The sequence below is a fragment of the Scomber japonicus genome, chromosome 24 (assembly GCF_027409825.1).
Source record: "Scomber japonicus isolate fScoJap1 chromosome 24, fScoJap1.pri, whole genome shotgun sequence".
Lineage (NCBI taxonomy): Eukaryota > Metazoa > Chordata > Actinopteri > Scombriformes > Scombridae > Scomber > Scomber japonicus.
Genome location: NC_070601.1, coordinates 5,074,457 through 5,095,361, shown reverse-complemented (window position 1 = coordinate 5,095,361; position 20,905 = coordinate 5,074,457). Strand labels below are relative to the sequence as shown.

The window sequence follows — 20,905 nt, the reverse complement described above, 5'->3', positions numbered from 1 at the left end:
GCAATGCTCCGACTAACTGGGATGAACTAGAGCAGGGGGGTCAAACTCATTTTCATTCAAGGGCCAAATACAGACCAATTTTATCTCATGTGGGCATGTCATTAAAAAGAAGGAAGGAAGGAAGGAAGGAAGGGAAAAAAGGAAGGTAGGGACAAAGGACAGATGGAAGGAAGACAGGAAGGAAGGAAAAGAACACAGAAAGGAAAGTGGGCCAGCTCGAACCTTCTAGATTTTGACGTATCTTTTAATTATGTGAGCCATTTCATTACTGTCCATAAACTGGACTTATTTCTGCTGCATTCATCTGTTTTTTGAATGATTCATTTGTTTGAAACTCTCTTCATAAAATAAGCTTTTATTGGGAAAATATGCTAATTCCAGTAAATGTGAATAAACAATAGAGTTCATGTTACAAGTTCACCATCTGGTCACTGCAGCGCCTTGCTGAGTTGTAATTAAACTTGAGTTAAAGATGTTCTGAATGCTGTTAGTTGTGTTTATTTGCCTCAAACAGCCAGACATACAGACTGTAAATGTTAGCTGTAGCTTGTTAGCAGCCCATGCATCGAGCGTCTGTGTGATCTGACTGATGCCAGAACTCATCTAGCAGTCTGTAGGAGCCCATTCAGAAAGGATAAGCACCTTTTCAACTGGCATGGTTGTATGTTTTACCCCAGTTTGCACCACCAAGAGCAGGGGAGTCAAACTCATTTTCATTCAAGGGCCAAATACAGACCAATTTGATCTCATGTGGGCCGGATCATTGAAAAGATGGAGGGAGGGAAGGAAGGAAGGAAGGAAGGAAGGACGGACAGATGGAAGGAAGGAAGGACTGACAGATGGAAGGACAGATGGAAGAAACAGGAAGGAAGGAAGGAAAGAAGGACAGATGAAAGAAACAGGAAGGAAGGAAGGAAGGAAGGAAGGAAGGAAGGAAGGAAGGAAGGACAGATGGAAGAAACAGGATGGAAGAAACAGGAAGGAAGGAAGGAAAGACAGATGGAAGAAACAGGAAAGAAGGAAGGAAGGACAGATGGTAGAAACAAGAAGGAAGGAAGGAAGGAAGGAAGGACAGATGGAAGAAACAGGAAGGAAGGGAGGAAGGACAGATGGAAGAAACAGAGGAAGGAAGGAAGGAAGGAAGGAAGAGAAGACAGATGGAAAAAACAGGAAGGAAGGAAGGAAGGAAAGAAGGAAAGACCAAGAAGCCCATTCAGAAAGGATAAGCACCTTTTCAACTGGCACCACCTAGAGCCAATTTGCATCAGTCTGAGTCCGCTTGCATCTTTTCCAAGTTCGCCTAATCTTGCAGGAAGCTGTTATAGTAGCATTTGAATGGCCATGTAGTGCTGTGATTCATCTCAGGATTGGCTTCAGAAATGGAAAACATCAACCATAAATATCAGGTTATGTTAAATATGTTTCTCACAATCAAAGAGCAAGAGCATCTTTCTACATCCACCATTGAACACAGGCAGTCAGTGATTTTAAAGGGATGAATTTATCCGAGAAATAGACCAGAAAGCTTTCCAGTCACAGTCACAGGACAGCTCTGCTAGACACTATTTTCTTATTTTCTCAACTGGAAAGAAAAAAAAAACCTCCCACTTTCTTGCTCCTGCTATGCTTTTAATTCACTCCTCCTACACATGCTGGATGCAACAGGTTTATAATCCTCCCCTGTGGGCTGTCAAATGGCTTTCTGGGAAATGTAGTGAAATCACTAACTGGAGCAGACAAGGCAGATTGGGGGAAGTTGATGCACTCACTCCCTTAGATTGATAATCCTTTTGTATTTGCTCCTTTAATGATTGTGAGGCAGTTTTTTGGCAGGCTGGCCAGTGTGTGCTGCAGGGAGCAGGGGGAGGCTGGCTTGCATAATGAGCTGTGGTGAGCTTGTTAGCCTGAGATAGTGCTTGACATTCACGGTCATACTCCACGGAGCCTGGCTGGAAGCTTTTGGTTGTTTTTTATGTAGTCTTCCAGAAAATATATGGAGGGGTTGTTGTCAGTGTTGCTTCCTCCAGTAGCTCGGAAATGAGCTTCTGTGTTCTTTTGTTTTTTACAGAAAAAAAGCGAAGGTGATGCTGCTGTCATTTTTCTTCTTCTTCTTCTTCTTTTTTTTTTTGTTTGTTCTGGTTGTCATCGCTCCAACACGGAGGTATTAGATTCACATGCACTCCACAAACCATCAGTAGAGCATCAGAGCAAAAAAAAAACACAACGCTAAAAATGATGGCAGCTGAAGTTATTTGAATAAAATGAAAAACAGACTGTAGTTAAAGTTTAATTATCATAGAGAAGCGAGCTCGGCTAACGATAGCATCAGTTTTTCCAAGTGGAATATAAATAAACAATAATGATAATTAGCTGAATTTCCAATTTAGAGGTATTTACACTTCAAGATTGAAAAATATCCACAAATGAAATCAGCTTGAACTTGCAGCAGCTTGTTGCACCAGCTGTGTGTAAATTAAAACTTAGTGTAATAATAATATATAATAGTTGCACCATGGAGATAAGTTACAACATAACCCTGAGTAACAACTATATAGTCACACAAGCTCCGAGGGTCCGGCTAATTCATAAAGAGTCACAGAATGATACTCAGTGATGGTAAAACAGCTGTTTTTATATTAATTGGACGCCAGTTTACAACACAGGAATTCATTCCAGTATCGATTTAACTTACTTACCAGCCAGAAAGATGATATACGGTAACCATGACGATGACTAACATTTGCCAGTCAACTGCAACCAATTTTAGTGGCTTGTTTAGTAACAAACTTTACACATACAGCAAAAAGTAGTGCATAAATAGTTGAAATAGCTACATCGATGAATGAACTGTTAAAAAGTTGACAAACCTAACAGAAAAAAAATTAGAATAGGCTATATAAATATGGTTAAAATAGCTAAAAGTATGCTTAGTACTTAGTAGTTGGGATTAGTTAAAAAGCAATGGATAAACACTTGACATAGATAGCTAAAAGTAATAAATGGTTGAAATAGATGAGTAAAAGTAATGGATAAATGGTTGAAAAAGTGGAAATAGAAAGGTAATAAAAGGTTGAAATAGATAAAAGATACAGATAAATGGTAGTGAGTGAAGGAAAGACAGAAGGAAGGAAGGAAGGAAGGAAGGAAAGACAGATGGAAGGAAGGAAGGAAAGACAGACAGATGGAAGGAATGAAAAAAAGGAAGGTAGGGACGAAGGACAGATGGAAGGAAGGACAGAAGGAAGGAAGGAAGGAAGGAAGGAAAAGAACACAGAAAGGAAAGTGGGCCGGATCGCACCCCTCGGCGGGCCAGTTCTGGCCCACGGGCCGCATGTTTGACACCCCTGAACTAGAACATTGACAAACAGACCGTTGTCATAACTACACACAAACCTACACACACTGTACGTGAGCTTGTTTAAAAAAAAGGGGTTATAACAATCACTATCATCACCTTTGTATGGTCTCTACTTCGCAGCACTTTAACACACTCCAGACGGCAGCTCGTCTAGCAGCGTCTGCCTCACACTGCTGCCATGGTAACGTATCACATCCTGAGACCTGAGGCATCACTGAAACTGTTTTATCCTTCTTCTGAAACATTGGGCACGAAATAGGTGCAATTACTCTTTAAAGTGGCCTCAACTTTAGGTCCAAACTGTCCTTTTTTTTTTTCTTTAAACGCACACACGCACACGCACACACACACACACACACACACACACACACACACACACACACACACACACACTGTCAGTAGTCACATATTAATTGCTCGGCACTGAGAGAGGAATTGATGGTGCATGAGGAAGTGCTATTCTTGTCCTGCACTAAAGAAGAAGAAGTTAGATGAAGTGAAGTCATCAATAAGTCTCCAGTTATTGATCCAGTTAGACGCTCGATCATCATCATCATGGAGGGATGGAGGGATGCTGGCTCCTCTCTCTTTTTCTCATGTTCTTTCTTTCTTTCATCGTGTGTGTTTCTCTCTTTCTGTTTGACCATATTTTAGTCTCTTTTTGTCTTTTTCTGTCCTTTTTCTTGTCTTTTTGTTTCTGTGTTTGGTTTTTGCATGTTTGTTGTCTCAATTTGTCTTTTGGTCTGTTTCTTGCTTGTTTGCTTTCTTTCTTTCCTTTCTTTCTTTCTTGATTACTTTCTTGCTTTCTTTCTTTCCCTCTCTTTCTCTCCCTCCCTCCTTCATTTATTCTTTCTCTTTCTTTCTTTCCTTTCTTTCCCTCTTTCTTTCCCTCCCTCCTTCATTTCTTTCTTTCTTTCCCTCCTTCATATCTTCCTTCCTTTTTGTCTGTCTGTCTTTCTTTGTCTTTTTTCCATCTCCTTTTGTCTTTGTCTCTCTATGTTTCATCATGTTTTTCTCTCTGTCTTTTTGTCCTTTTTTCACTCTTTTCTTATTTTCTTTCTTTTCTTTCTGTTTTTTTCCTGTTGAACATTGTTTGTCTCATTTTGTCTTTTGGCCAATTCCCTTTCTTTCTTTCTTTCTTTCATTCTTTCTTTCTCGTTTTGTTTGTTTTACCTTGCATCATGATTGTCTTTCTCTAATCTTGTTTGTCTTTCAGGCATTTCTTTGTCTTTCTTTTTTCTGTCTCATTTCATCTGTTTTTCATGTCTCTCTCTCTCTCTCTCTCTCTCTCTCTCTCTCTCTTTGCAATTTGTCTTGTCTTTTCTTTCTATCTTTTGCCTCTTCCTCTTGTTTTGCTCCAGCTGGGGGAAGCCGCCAGCCTGGAAACCAGTCCACCAATCGGTGCTCAGCAGCCAATCCTGCAGTCAACTATAATCACCTTCCGGCTGGCACACGCTCATTTGCATATTGGAGAATTTAAAAAACAACATTTAAATCAAATTAAGACAAACAACACTCATTTTTTCTCATTTTCTTTCTATCTTGTCTTGTCCTTTTTTTGCTTTTTGCCTTCATTTATGTCTTTTGTTGTCTTCTGTCATTTTTTGTGTCACTTATCTTTCATTTTCTTTTTGCCTTTCATTACATCATTCTTCCTTTTTATTTGTCTTTCAGCCACTTTGTCTTTTTTCTCTCTCATTTCGTCTGTCTTCATGTCTCTCTCGCTCTCTCCTTTTTGTATTTAATCATGTCTTTCTTTCCCTCTTTTTGTCTTTGTGTCCCTTTTTTGTGCACTTTTTAAAAATCTTTTAGTCAATTCCCCTCTTTCAATTTTTCTTCTATTGCCCACTTCCTGTCTTCCCCTTTCCACCCTTTTCTTCCTTTTATGTTCCTGCTGTGTTTCTCACGTCAAAACAAATAATTTCTTCTTTTCTCTTTAGTTTTTTTTTCTCTCTTTCCTTCTTTCTATGTGGAGGTCACAGCTTTTACCAGTGATTTACCGTTATATATAAAAATCTCCCACTCCCACTCTCTCAGCGAACACTTCACATTTCCCATCAGTCCTAACCTGCCTCCAGAGATTCATTAATATCAGCCTTGAAGTGTGTAAGTACAGTTGGTGTGTGTGTGTTTCTCATCTCTCATACACAATCATACATTTACATTTGAGCCATTTAGCCGGTACTTTAATCCAGAACGACTCACAGCAACAGAGGAAACGTAGCATCACCATCATCATCATCATCATCACCATCACCATCGCCGGTGTTTCGCTCAAGGACGAGTTGATGAAAACTCGCACTCATAAAAACAGATGTGGGTGTGATGAAGTGTCTGTGTGGCTGTTTGATTATGAGCTCAGGACGTCCAGCTAGACTCCAGGACGTTTGGAGGACTGTATGAGATTTACATATTGTCAAGAAAACACCAAATATGGTCAATTTTCATCTTCGTCTTTATTTTTTATGAAATTTTTGCCTCAATCAGATGCAGAAAAAAAGGCTGCTTTCACCACTCCATTATTATAGAGTAAATACTGGATGTGTGACAGTAGCTGGTTAGCCTTACTTAGCACAAAGCCCGCAGCAGCACCTGTAAAGATAATCACTCGACACTTTACATCACAAAAAAACATCAAGTCATGCTTTTACTGGAGATATTTTGGCAGACTGTTTCTTGGGTGAAATAATGTCCTGAAGTGTTGTCATCATCATGAAGATTGACTCCAGGAAGTGACTCTAGCCAAGAAAGTGAATAAGCACATTTCCCCCAAAAAACTGTCCTACTAGTCCTTTAATCCAAAGCAAAGCATTAAATTAGGCCAATTATTCTTCTGGTCCTTTTTTACCATCTGGCCACTTAAAATGAAGCAGTTGTGAGTATTAATTTGTTTTTGAAGGGGAACCAAAACCCATAAAAAAACACCTCTGAATTCTCCTTTTTTAAAATGAAAACAATTTAAGGTATTAATTAAGTGGAGTTTATGTTTTTTGCACCATTTAAGGCTTTTTTTAACCTCTTAACCTTTGTGTCGTCCTCCCGGGTCAAATTGACCTTCCTTCCTTCCTTCCTACCTTCCATCTGTCATCCCTCCCTCCTTCTCTCTGTCTTTCCTCCCTTCCTTCTTTCCTCCCTCCCTCCCCCTTACTTCTTCCCTCCCTCCCTCCTTCCCTTTCTTCTTTCCTCCCTCCCTCCTTCCCTTTCTCACTCCCTCTTTCTCTTTCATTCATCCCCCCTACCTTCCTCCCTTCCTTCTTTCCTTCCTTTCTCCCTCCCTCCCTCCTTCTCTCTTTCATTCGTCCCCCTACCTTCCTCCATTCCTTCTTTCCTCTGTCGTTCTGTCCTTCCTTCCTCTTTTCCTTTCTCCCTCCCTCCTACTTCCCTTATTTCACCCATCCTTCTTCCTTCCTCTCTTTCTTCTTTCATTTCCTCCCTTCCTTCCTCCCTCCTTTCATTACTCCTTTCCTTCCTTCTTCCTCCCTTCCTTCCTTGACTCGAGGACAACAGGAGGGTTAATCTTCAGTGGTAACCTTATTAATGCTGTTATATCTGAATGGAAGCAGCCAGGATCCTAAATGTAGTGTAAAATAATGTTCAGGTCTTCAAATATGCTCCTCACTTTGAAAAACTTTGTATTTTCTGCAGTAGAGCAATTACTCTGCAAACCAGACTGTCCCTAATAAGTAATATGTGTGTGTGTGTGTGTGTGTGTGTGTGTGTGTGTGTGTGTGTGTGTGTGTGTGTGTGTGTGTGTGTGTGTGTGTGTGTGTGTGTGTGTGTGTGTGTGTGTGTGTGTGTGTGTGTGTGTGTGTTAACAGCTGTGCCAGCAGCCCCAGTGAACGTATCGGTGACCCAGCTGAGGGCGCATTCGGCCATGGTGACCTGGAACGTCCCTCAGGGAGACACTGTCATTGGATACGCCATCTCACAGCAGGTACAGCACAGTAACCCTTATATCATCACCCTGTGTGTGTGTGTGTGTGTAAATATTTACTATATATGTGATAGCAGGGCAGCAGGGTTTAAAGATCAACTTCATAAAATTGGCTTAATCCTCAAAAAAGCTTGAAAACTAATTAGTCAGACCTTCTTTTTAAACCCAGCCAATCTGTCTCACATCACATTTAGCCTGATCTAACCCTTCCTGCCTCTGCGCTCTCATTTGGTTTAACGCCAACTAATTTAGCAAGAATACAAATTGAAAGGATATAAATTATGAATCGAATGCCCAGGAAACTTGGACCTCTGCCATGCAAGGGGCTAGAAAACAGCTTTCTCAGAGTTGAATTATGTATTTATTTATTTATTTATTTTTTTTTGTAGTCGTCTTTATCTCCTGGGGAGTGGGTTGTTTTTGTCTTGTTGTCATCCACAGGGGTTTAAAAAAAAACAAAAAACGCTGCGTCATTCATGAGGCCAGTAAGGCCGCATGCACTTTGCTCTGAGACATTTTGAATCATGATGGGAGTTTGGACGTGTCTCTTTTTAAAAAGTTTGGAAACGTCAGATGGGATTCAATCATCAACATATAAATTGTTAAAAAAGCTTGTTAATGTCGAGCTTGGCTGCCGGTTGATGCAGGTTGCTTTTTGGAAACAACAATAAAAAACAAATCTCCTGATTACAAATGTTTTAAAGCCAAAAGAAGACATGAAAATATCCAGTTAGTGAGAAAGGACTGACATATATGGAAAGAATTAAAATGAATAGAAACATAAAAAGGTCCCTGAGTATTTTTAGGTTCCACAGTTCTTCATCAAAACCATGAAATGTGCTTTTAAATCAGTTGTTATTTAGCATCAGTGACACAAAACAATAATGCTTTCATATAGTTGAAATGTCAGTGTTTCAGTACGATTGGTCAAGTTTGCATTTAACTTTTTCCAAAAAATACTTTGCCCAAACTTCATCTATGAGGACGGATGTGTTGTGAAGGACTGTCAGCATCCAGCTCATTGACTTGTTTGCCTTCAGACCAAAAGACAGATATCGCTCTGTTAAAGCAAAGACAGAATGTGACACAGTTTCTTCCCAAAGGCCATTAGTTATAAATATGAATGATTCACTGCTGCTTTCATGTCTGTCTTAGTTTAAGATCTTTTAAATTGAGTGTGTATGTTTTATTTTTATTTAACTTTAGCACGAAGATCCCAAGTAACACAATTACTTGGATGTTTCAACCCTTTATCCATTACTTTAGATTATTTTAGCCATTTTAGCTTTTGGCTAACAGTTTCAACCATTTTTAGGATTTATTTTAGGTATTTTAATTCTTTATTACTTTTAGTAAACTATTTCACCTTTTCATCTTTCCGTTAAGCTGTCTATTTCAACCCTTGCTCCATTATTTTAACATATTTTAGCCATTAGCTAACTGTTGGGATACATTTGAGTATTCTTACTTTTAGCTAACAACTTAAGCTGTTTATGTTTAAATTAAGCCGTTTATTCAGCTATGTATCATTACTTTTACTACCAGTTATCAATTCACATAACTTTTTAAAATGTTTTTTTTAATTCTTACTTTTACACGGCAAAGTGTATAAACATGTTTGAAAAGAAACACTTGAAATAGTTCAGTAAATCAATAACTGATAATAAAAATGATAACATTTATTTTATTTCTAATAGAACCAATACGAGCAACTTTATCAACTTTAATAACTCAGCAGGTGACTGATTAAGATTATAATTAGTACCAAACAACACAGTTCAACGCCTCTGCTTGTTTAATATTATTATTTAAAAAACGTTTTTTGATTTTAAAAAAAAAAGAAAATTGAAGAGAGCTTTGAATTTTAATTAATGTCGGAGTCAGATGTGAACATATTTCACAGAGTTTTTAATCTAGTATTGGGTTTGATATTCTTGCACTCAGATATATGCAGACAAATTAAAATACAAATTCTGATAGTAAGTCATTTTGTCGGGGTTGTGTGACGTTCAAAACAATTCAAATCAACCATTTTACATCAGTAGCTACAGACTAAGCTACAGTTGCCCCCTATGATCTAAGCAAGTGTCTAAACTTGTTTTGTAAGTCCTCTCGCTGCCAGAAGGAGGAGACAAACGCCTTTTTCGCTCCACCTTTAATTGTGCTCGTACAGTATATCAACACATTTTGTCCGTCTTCCACTTCCTGAAACTCAGGCTTGCTAACTCAGCTGGGTTCACCTAATCACTTTTTACCCCCTACAGTTTGGCAAAAGCAGAATCAGGCATTAGCTGAGCTCTGAGTGGGAGTTGTCTCCATTAGTGGAAATGATTTGGCCGGGATTCATCTCGCAAGAGGAACATCCACATTGGTGCCAAACATCTCTTGTTTTTTTTTTCTTTTCTTTTTTTTTTCTTTAAGTCACCTCATGCCTGACTCAGAATCCATCAACCTTGTGGCATTCTCAAGAAAACACAGGATGGGGATGTAAAACATCTCCTGCCATAACCTCAGAAAGCACTTATGTAACAACCTTACTCAAATATTAATAGGAGAGGTGATGGGAGCAGGTAGATGCAGCAGACATAGATGCAGGAGGTTTTTATCTCAGCCAGTCATCAAAAGTCTCTCTGAATAAAGGTTTGAAGGTACAAAACATCTCATTTATATAAAAAAGGCTAATGCACTCTGTCAGTCAAACATATCTTTAGGTGGTTTCTTAAAAGCCGGTTTTGCTTTTAAGGAGTAAAATAAAAAAAACCCAAAAAACAAGCAACAATGTCAGACTGTGGGCTTGATTTGGACCTACATACTGTACTGGCTGCTTTTCTTCCTTAACAAGCTGAGCCCTTCTGTTCGCGAAGGAGAAAGAGGATGAGTGAATCTTGTCAGACAAAGAGTTGCTTCATTCATCTGAAGTAGCTCCAAATCCCAGAGCTCTCCGGTTGCTCAGATTCACACAGCAACAGCAAAATCTCAAAGTAACCCAATTTTGAGATTGCATATTTGACACATCCAAACTCCTAATAATGTTTATTTTCATTCATAAATCCTAAACTGCAACAAACACAAGGTTTACTGTTAAAGAATCAATGCTCAAGCCTGCAGGAAGTGTTTGTTTTTTAACTGCAGGCCTGTTCGTTCACATGTAACGAGACAAAAAACAGTCTGACAGCCAGTGATAACAAAGAAGAGGTTTGTTTATTTGTGGTGCATCACTAAGCTGCTGACTTCTTTCTCCACATAAAAATAGTTATAGAACCAAACTTTATCTTCATCTGTTGACTCCAGGTTCAGTCATCGCAGAAAGACCCATTTTCCTGTGTTTTATCAAAAGCTGGACATAAGATTTTTTCTCAACTGGAGTGTAACCAGCCAAACTGTGATATATATCTGTGCTACAGAAAAGAAAGCTCATGTCATGCCATGCTGATCTTTTTAGTGTAGAAAAAGGCATCGGAGCTTTGTACAGGCTCACTGGAAAACCTTTCAAGTATATTCCTTTCATGTCTGGTCTCATATATTCCTCCTTTCATTTTGTAAAGAACATGAAAAATATTTGCAGCTATAGTAAAATAATCTAATTGCCTCATTATAATTTGGCTTGCTGGCGCACTTTTCATCCTGGAATATGCATCAAATTTCACTAAAACTGCAGTAATTTCCTCTGGGGATGAAATGCTGTTTGCAAACTGTGCAGCCTTTTTGCAAATTTGATGGATTTGAGTATCCTCTGCGTCACTGGCATTGATAAACAACCCTTTTAACTCCCATAAAGATATTGCATATTACAGTTATTTAGTGCTATGCAGCCATAAAACCGTCCTCACTGACCCGTCGCTTCCAGAGAACAGAAGACACCACTTTGACTCTGCTCTCTGATCCAGACATCTGGAGAGCCTCGAGCATCCTGCCAGCCTTCCATTTATTGACTTTTCCTCGGCTTTTAGCACTTTGCAGCCACATTTACTTGCTGGGAAACTTGTGTCTCATTCTAAACCAGACTTTAACTCCCACCATCCAAAGTGGACTACTTCAGAGGAACACAGTTTGTGAAGATAATTGGTGTGCTTAGCAAGCAGTCGATAACCCTTTTTCCATTTAAATGTCACGAAAACAGAAGACGTAGGTTTTAGAAAGTCTTTTAAATTGGTCCAACATTCAGCTGCTGGGTAATTAGAAGGATTTTCATAAAATTATTGGAAACAAGAAATGTTTTGCTCATCTGTTTCACCATTTTGCTTCATTTCCTAGTATAATATGATGTCATAAATAAGATTACAGGCTCATATTTGTGAGATCATTGAGATGGCTAATAAACTGCTCCAGATTTGTGTCTGATGTTAATTTTACAATTGAGATTTACCCAGGCCTGCCAAGTTTTGACTTCATCTTGGAGTGTGATGCTCATAATAAAGTGAACATTATTTCTGGTAAATCGACCCGCTACACTTCAGGTATTATATATAATTAACCTTCAAAACATGGGATAAGAAAGATCTATTCTCCTCGCCAAGTCGCTCCCACATCGCTATGATTTATTGTTGCACGCTTTCAGTTCGAATGATGTCACCTGCTGGTTCGTAGACTCCCGTTTTGAGGCCTTGAGTTTGACATTTTGACCGTCACCATGTTGGGTTTTTTGGAGCCAGAAGTGCCACCATGGTAACGACCATAATTTACTAAATGAACATCATACTGTATTGAAGAGGATTTGGTGATAAGCAGGGTAATTTTCTCGTAGACTTGCATGCAATCTTCTTTCTGCAGCCAGTGGAGTCGCCCCCTGCTGGCCATTAGAGAGAATTCAGGTGTAAGGTGTAATTCTGCATTGGCTTCACTTTCAGACCCAGATGTTCCTGTGTGGTTCAAACAGATGGTGATTGGTGCATTCATGGACAGTCGGTGAAAAATGATGTCTGAACCTTGTCTGAACTCCTGCAGAAAGTCAAGATGAAAAGATAGTGTGAGATAAAGCATTTAGGTCCCTGATTCAGCTCTCTGCAGTGTCTCAGTGTCTTTCAGCTCAATCTTTTGGTTTTCAGTGAGCTTTACTGTTTCGCTTCATTAGTTTCACTACAGTAGCATTGTTTTTGGATGCAGTAGGCAGCAGCAACAGCCACCAGACAGATGAATTTAGCAGCTACTGTTTAGAAGCTAAAGATATTTCCTCCAGAGCTAAAAGGAGTGTGAATATTGGACTTTAATTCATCAGGTGGCCAGAGACACGACTCCAAATGAAGGCTAGTATCTGCTGGATGTTTGAATAAGCAACAGTTTGCCATGTCAACTTAAAATATGATAATATGTCAGGGTTTTGTTCATAGCTTTTTTCTGCTTCCCTCAAGTGGCCAAAAACATCTGTCACTGCAGGTGTTGTTTGCCCATCCAAGCTTATTTTTTATTTACAGAAGTTTTAATGAATCAGCCTCCGTGTGTGCCTCCTGTGGTATGATGTCCAAAATTAGATGACAGGCTCATGGTTTTTGTCAGAGTGCTGCAGCATCAAGCAGTACACTTCCTGACCTGTAAACAAGAGAGCTAAAACCATCCTGGGCTGCCCTGACTATCCTCCACACAGTTACATCACCAGGGAAGTCTGCAGATAAACAGGGAAAGCATTTGAAGGTGATAACTGTGCATTCTCTCTATCTTTAAAAGCTGCATTTCTCTGTGGACATGTGTTCCTCTGTTTCCCCCGAATGATGATTGCTCGTGTCACCTTGCCTGCAGACCTCATTTCACAAAAAAAGGGGGTTTGAGATGAGTGGAAGCTGCTGGTTACTGTAGGGTTTTATTTGCATTTTTAAACATCTGTCTTGCACTTGTGAAATAATAGCCAATTTGAATAGTGTTAATGAAGGCTTAATGATGTGGTGGATGGTGAGGATTTTGTGAATATAGGCTTGGATTATACCTTTTTTTAAGTCCCTACCCTGCTCCTACATCTCCCTGGGTGTCCTGTAACCTGATAAACTACATTATCAGTCCCCAAGATTGGATTAAAATGTTTCATTTACATGCAAAGTGTGTGCATGGGTGTGCATATTCATGTATATTGCTTCAGTGTGTGTGTGTGTGTGTGTGTGTGTGTGTGCGTGTGTGTGTTTGCATTCACTCAAGCAAAGGTGCTCCTTGTATGCAAGCGTCCACCAGATGTCTCACGTGTCTGTCTTGTATTTGCACGTGCGTCTCGTCTCCAGAGGCAGGACGGCCTGATGCAGCGCTCCATCCGTGAGGTGAACACATCAAGCCGCTGGTGTGTGCTGTGGGACCTGGATGAGGACACGCACTACAGTGTCCAGGTGTGGCAGGCACACACACACACACACACACACACACACACACAGACACAAACAGACAGACACACGCACACACACACACACACACACACACACACGCTTTATTCAAAAAGCTGCTTCTAGTTTGGGGTCATTTGTGGTCGTATTTAACCCTCCTGTTGTCCTCAGGTCAAGGAAGGACAGGAGAAAGGAAGTAAGGAGAAAAGGAATGGAGGAAGGAAGGAAAGGAGTAAGGAGGGAGGAAAGGAGGAAGGGACAAAGGAAGGAAAGGAGTAAGGACGAAAAGAGGAAGGAATTTAGGAGAGAAGGAAGGAAGGAAAGGAGTAAGGAGGGAGAAAAGGAGGAAGGGAGAAGGAAGAAAGGAAAGAAGGAAGGAAAGAAACGAGTAAGGAGGGAGGAAAGGAGGAAGGAAGGAAAGGAGTAAGGACAAAAAGAGGAAGGAAGAAGGGCAGGAAGGAAGGAAGGAAAGAAAGGAGTAAGGAGGGAGGGAGGAAGGAAGGACAAAAAGAGGAAGGAAGAAAGGAAAGAAGGAAGGAAAGAAAGGAGTAAGGAGGGAGGGAGGGAGGAAAGGATGAAGGAAGGAAAGAAAGGAGTAAGGAGGGAGGGAGGAGGAGGGAGCAAAGAAAGAGGGGTGGGGTAAGAAGGAAGGAAAGAAGGAACAGTCAAAAGAGACGGGGTCAATTTGACACGGGAGGACGACAGGAGGGTTAAACACATTAAGTAATTGGCCTTTATTTCAGTTAATTTATTGATATTATATAATTTTATATGTTATAACATATAACTTTATCTCTTCATAAAGTTTTACATCTTCCTTATATCTTTAATACATTCTCACTTTTACTAAAAGTCTACAGTTATAAAATTTAATAAAGGGTTATAAAGGGGATGAAAGAACTTTCTTTTAATCTATAAAGTCAAATATGAATTTTAATCTTTAATAAAATATAATACCAGCAATTTCTAATTTAATACGATGTTAAAAAATTGGTTTAGGTCCAAATTCTTGGCAGATACTAAAGGTTTGTAAGTCTAAGAAGCTAAAAAAAAGACAAAGTCAGGCTGAAACATGCTGTCAGAGCTTAAAGATAGATATATAGGATTAAAAAATGAATTATTAACCATTAATGAAAACCATTAGATACAACTTTTTAGATCAAGTGTGCCTTATTAGAAGAAGTTACCTCTTTTCTCATCATGTATTTTGGTCATTATTGAACATGTTGTGGAGTCCCTTTAATTTTTCTCTTGATTTGGATGGACATGAAACTCTCTTAGATGAATAATGAATGCAAACGATTAGCAACTGCATTAAAACACGTTGAAGGAATAAGCAGAACATTTTAAAGTAGAAGTTAAACACGACTCCCAAGATGCATTTCAGCAGGAAGCGCTCATTTACACATCTTTAAATTACATGGAGGCTAAGAATTACACTGCTGAGAAGACTAATATTACAATTTGCTGCTTAAATCAATTTACATTAGGATTCTGTGGTCAGTTTTAGATGAGCTCAGCAACTACGGCACCGCGTTTGTTCCCAACTGTAACAGTTTTGAATTCATTACAGCTCTGATTTGCATCTCTGACCTTCTTCTCCATAGCAACAGACGGCAGTCAATGTGCAAAAATATGATTCCTCAGAGCAAGATTTGAAATATAAAGACGGAGTAGTGTGGAAATGTTGATTTGTTTGCACTATGAAAGGTTGCAATTCAAGTCTTAAGCTTCCAATTTGTTGCCTGGGAGAAAAAAATGAAGAGATGATCCCTTCCTCTCTGCGAAGGAAAGCGAGCTCTGCAGAGAATATTCTGATTCACAATGAGGGCAAAACTGAGATAATAACACAAGCTTATTAATACCAAGTTTCAATACAACAAAAAAACCCTTGATAAAAAGAGATTTAATCATGTGTTGAAAAGGAAAGTCACAAATTCATCACCAGCGCAAATGAGACACTCACTGAAAGCTTTCTGCCCACATCTGATACATCAGCTTCTAAATGATTAATCCCCTTTGCCCCAAAGTGCTAAATAGCAAAATGAACCTTTATTCTTATTAACCTTCTCTCCGAGTCTAATTAATATCAACATACACCAGTGATGCTTCTATAATGCCGTATCTGTTAGATATCACAGCTCAAAATGACCTTAATTCTAAAGTCGGCACAAACTCCTTCAGCTTCTGTCTTCCTAATGTGACTCCATTATCATGACTCTATTAAAGTTTTTATAATCCATTAGACTGACAGACTGCCACAGATTGTCATTCAGCTGCAGGACTCGGTTTAAATATGCTCGTCAGCAGGCAGATGTCCCGCATAAGTGTCATTGAGCAAAATACGGGAAGCTTCGCCAGCTACAGCTACAGCTCTAGCCGGGGACGACTTTTGACCTCTGACCCCCCTGTAGATGAGAGCAGAGGTGGAGGGTGGGGCAAAGAGAGAGTTTTCCTGTGGGGGATTACTGCAGAGATTTATTATCATACCAGAGTGAGGAATTTCTTTGCTCAAGGACAGTTTGCACGGATCAAAAATGCAACCGTTTAATTAGTCTTTTCAAGAGGATGCTCGGACACTTTTCTTTTCACTTTGGCGATGAAATTGTAATTAACTTTTTCCTCCATTGTTACTCCAGTGTTACTCATTTCCCATAATGACTTGCAACAGTCTCCACAGGAAACTTGCTGCATTTCAACCTCTGGGTTCAGTGCGTAGGAGGAGACAGCGATGTCTGTAGCAGGAGTGAGACTTTTTTAAAAAACACCAACATAACCATCATACTATATCATCGTCCCCCACACCATGGAATCAGAGGGAGGCTGTGATTCGCTCTCTATTGTATGTGTGAGTTTGTGTGTGTCCTGTTGGCAGCTATTAAACACCACACAGCCAAAGGGCAACACTCTCTGCAGGCTGGACGACGCTCATCCTCATTATGAACTGCGCCGACCGACACTTTTGTTATTGTAAAGGTGAACGAACGAGGCTTCAAATATTTCCCTGTGAAGGACTCGGCATATAAAACAGTTGGCAAAGTGGGTGAAAAGGCTCCTGTAATGCATTTTTTTCACAAAGTAAGAATAGTTTTTTAGATATGCTGACAGTTTCTCTGATCCAGAGCATAACAGGCAGCTCTTTAAATTCCCATAATTGCAAAGAAATGATAAAAAATCTACAAGGCTTACAATAACTGAACTGGGAAAAGAGAGAGAGAATCTTTAAAGACTATGAAATAAAAAAGTAATGGAGACAAGAGTTTAAGAGTAGTGCTAGAGTCAGACAAAACCACACAGCTTCAGTCATATCTTAAAGTTAGACACCATTTTATTATTTTATTTTATTTAGATCATGGTTTTCTGCAAAAATAAGAAAAATATTCCGAGGTATTTTTTTACAGCTCCAAGCAACACAGCGGGAAGATATGTAAAATATTTTGCTGTATTTCAGAATATTTTTTGCCTGAAATACTTTTTCTAAAATATAGATGTCAGCGAGTCAAGAGTCAATTTTGTAGACTCTTTAATAAACATGTTTCCCGTGTTTTCCATGTTTTCCTGATATATTCAGTACTTTTCTGCTACTTCCACCTCTATCCACAACATCTTTTATAGTTTAAAACAATCAGAAACATCCGCTGAGCTCATGTTTGGCATTTTCAGTCATTTCCGAACAGGTTTCATTTGTTCAGGGATGGAAAATAGTCTCCAGAGTATTTAAATATTTATGGAGACTTTTGTCTTTTTGCTGTTTTATTAGGTTACAGTCACTGAGGTAAAATACCTTTTAGTAGCTTTATAAATCATCATTTTAATAGAGCTGATGTGTTAGTGTATTACAAGCTCACTGAGTCCTTTTACAGCAGGTTTTAATCTTGTATTTTGACTTTTTACAGTGTGGTTTGCGTTCACTTAGCATTGGATAACAGATTGTAGCTTTACAAATATTTACCAGAACAATATCAGTCAGACCTCAGCTATTTCTATGTCCATCTTGAAACTTACGTAACCCTCGTTTTTCTTTCAACATCATTACAACTTATGATTTTAAATCCTTTCTCTCTCATCTTTCCTTAACTCTCCTGTTGTCCTCGAGTCAAGGAAGAAAGGGAGGAAGGAAGAGAGGAAGGAGGAAGGATGGAAGGGGGGAAGAAGGGAGGAGGAAGAAAGGAAAGGAGGGAGGTGGGAAGGAAGAAAGGAAGGAAAGGAGGGAGGAAGGCAGGGAGGAAAGGAGGGAGGTAGGAAGGAAGGACAGAGGAAAGAGGGAAGGAGGGAGAGAAGGAGGGAGGAAAAGAGAAAGGGAGGATGGGAGGAAAGAAGGAAGGAGGATGGGAGGAAGGAAGGAAGGAAGGGAGGGAGAAAAGGAGGGGGAGGGAGAAAAGGAGGGAGAGGGAGGAAGGAAGTGAGGTAAGGAAAGACGGGAGGAAGGAAGGACGGAGGAAAGAAGGAACAATCAAAACAGATGGGGTCAATTTGACCCGGGAGGACGACAGGAAGGTTAATGCTGAACTCTTGAAATGTAAAACATCTTCCTTTTTAAAAGTGTGAGTGAGCATGAGGCAGAAGTTTAACTTGTATGGTGTTAATGAAGGTAATTATGGACAAATGACACATGGTGTGAATGCATCAGTAGTCAAACTAATAAAGCTACAGTACATGATTTTTTAAAAGTAAGGCAGCAACATTGTGGATTAAAACACTAATGTCAAATTTAAAACTGTAGCTCCTTTTGAAGAGTTTGTGCTAGTTCCTTCCTTTTTGTGTTATTTAACAGCTCATGCCAGTTAACTGTCACATTTCATCCTCTGATCTCTGATTCATCCGTCTGTCCAATAAAAGCGGCTCCAGTCTGCCTGCTATAGCTTCTGCATGGAGGGTTTTGTTTGTTTTTAAAAAACCCAGCGTGGGCGGTTAGTGGGTTTGTTGGCTGTTCCTCGTTAACAGTAACAGCTGTCTGTGTGTCTCATACGGAGATGATAATGTTCACACTGCTGCTGTCGGAAGAGCGTCTGAGCCATTAACAGCTGTAAAGCACCTGAAAGTAAAGCGGAAACATAAAATGTGCTTTGAGAAGGGGGCAAAGGGGCAGACTGGCTCAACTACCATGAACTCTTCTCATCAAGTGGCAAGAAGTATCTCAGTACTCTCCTGAATGAGAAAATAACAAAATGAGTTCATAATAAAGTATTCTGGGTGGATTGTCATTCTCCTTTGTTGTTGAAAGTGGCCCCAAATGTTTTCCCTCCCTTATCTCTCAAGCTTTCAGTCTGCTTCTACATTTACTCTTCATCCTCCAGTGATCATTCAGGATCTCGGCCAAAAAGCAAAGCACCATTTGCTGGCTAAATATACCCATGCGAGCCAGTTTCTTATCATCGTTACATAACGGCATCCTCCGTTATGTCTGTAAACAAGCCCAAATGTATGAGGTGATTTGTCTCCATCTTAGCTTCACCAGTTACTTATTGTTCTTTTTTTTTTTTCTTGGCTTCAGGTGCAGTCCGTCGGGCCGCATGGAGACAGCCAGCCCAGCCGCGCCGTCCACTTCAGGACTCTGGAGAGAAGCGACCATTATCCTGCTGGAGTCCTCGACCACCGTAACCACACACACACACACACACACACACACACAGAGAGAAAGTGCAAACAGGCTTATTTATTCCCAATAAATTAGATGCAAATACATGTGCATATTTTCAGGGATTTGAACCGACTTTCTATTCAACAAATTTGACAAATATACACATGTAAGCAGCATTATTAAGTAAGACCTGTCATTTATTATGTAAAAATGTACACTTTGAAAAAGAAAAAGGCAAGAAAACATTAATAAGGGGATATAATATATATTTATACACAAGTTAAGCCACTCAAACTCACTCTGGGCAACAACTACACCTCAAATGATGTCTGCATTTTTAGTTGTGTACCAAATATTTGTGTATCAAACAGTCAAGCCTCCAGATTTGAAGGAAGAATCTGGTGATACGGTTTATTTTTCTTCTTGACTTGGATGATTTGATCCTCTAATAAGTACTGTGTGCATATCCAAAGCCTGACATATCTTATTCTGCTGGAAATACTCATTAGAGTGCCAAATGTGGATTCATCTGCTGCTGCAAATATCTCTTAGAGAAAACCTAGGCTTAAAAAACTAACTAACTAACTAACAAACAAGCTAACAAACTATCAAGCTAACAAACTAACTAACAAGCTAACTAACTGACTATACATTTGTGACCTGGTTTTAAAGATTTACACCTTTTAGAAGATCAACAAACAGCAAATATATTGTTGTTTTTTGGCTTTTAAAAGGAACTTGTTGACATAAAGTTTAAATGAGCTCACAGAGTCTTAAAAGTGTTATATTTTAGTACAGCCTCTTTTATTGATAAAAATAATGATTCAAATCACTATTTTATAGCTTTTCCTGAGCGGAGGTGTCCCACACAAAAAAATACCAACACACATTGTACACCTGGGAATCTGCATCTCATTGACCTTGTTTGGCGTTGTCGATGAGGTTTTGCTCTGGTTGTGTCCTCAGATGAACCGGCTATGGAAGGTCTGGGCATGACTCCGCATCTGCAGACAGGAGAGCTGCTCATTATCACCACTGTGCTGCTGCTGTGGGCAGGTGTGTATGTATGTGTGTGTGTGTGTTATATACGTGGATATGTTTGCAGACGAGGATGTATCATGGGTATAGCTCAAACTTATTAGAAGACACTCTTTTGTTTCATATGTTTAATTTGTTTTGTGTCTCGTCTTCCACCGCAGCCGTCATTGCCCTCTTCTGCCGACAGTACGACATCATCAAGGACAACGACTCCAACGGTGCCAAGGACAAGACAAAGAGGCCGCTGGTCCGCGCCACTTCCTCTTACTACAACGCTTCTGCCCACAGCTCACCCATCTACCACAACGGAGCCGTACGCAGCAGCAGGGTGACTCATTTACACTCTAACCCCTCAAATTCATTTAAAAGTAGTGTTGTTGTTTTTTTATTGTAAAAAAAAACAACTTCCTCCTCCTCCTCTTCTTCTTCATGGCTTTCATTTTGCTGCAACACCTCTCTATTATGCATGATCATTTCTCGGCTGCCAGGAATATTTTGTTTCCTCTGAAGAGCCCTATGCAGTTGCATCAGAGATCTCCTAGCAACCAGGGCTGCTGCCATCATTGCTAAATATAAAACAACCAGGGCTGGAAACACAGAGCTATCGCTGCAAACGCTTGTTGGGTTGCCGCTGGAGATGCAGTCGGTGATAGTGCTCAAAGCAGCAGTCTGACAGGGTGGATTTGTTTCTAAAT

The 20,905-nt window shown here is 39.7% G+C and overlaps 1 protein-coding gene across 1 annotated transcript in view; it reads left to right on the top strand.

The window, feature by feature from the left end:
- Positions 1 to 20,905, top strand: part of LOC128354250 (fibronectin type III domain-containing protein 4-like) — an 84,506-nt gene that overhangs the window by 61,077 nt on the left and 2,524 nt on the right. Inside the window, exons 7-11 of the mRNA XM_053314511.1 lie at positions 7,177 to 7,292; positions 13,496 to 13,597; positions 19,086 to 19,188; positions 20,139 to 20,228; positions 20,372 to 20,538. Of these exons, the coding sequence (XP_053170486.1) occupies positions 7,233 to 7,292; positions 13,496 to 13,597; positions 19,086 to 19,188; positions 20,139 to 20,228; positions 20,372 to 20,538 (522 nt within the window). The 5' untranslated portion in view covers positions 7,177 to 7,232. The remainder of the gene's footprint in view (positions 1 to 7,176; positions 7,293 to 13,495; positions 13,598 to 19,085; positions 19,189 to 20,138; positions 20,229 to 20,371; positions 20,539 to 20,905) is intronic.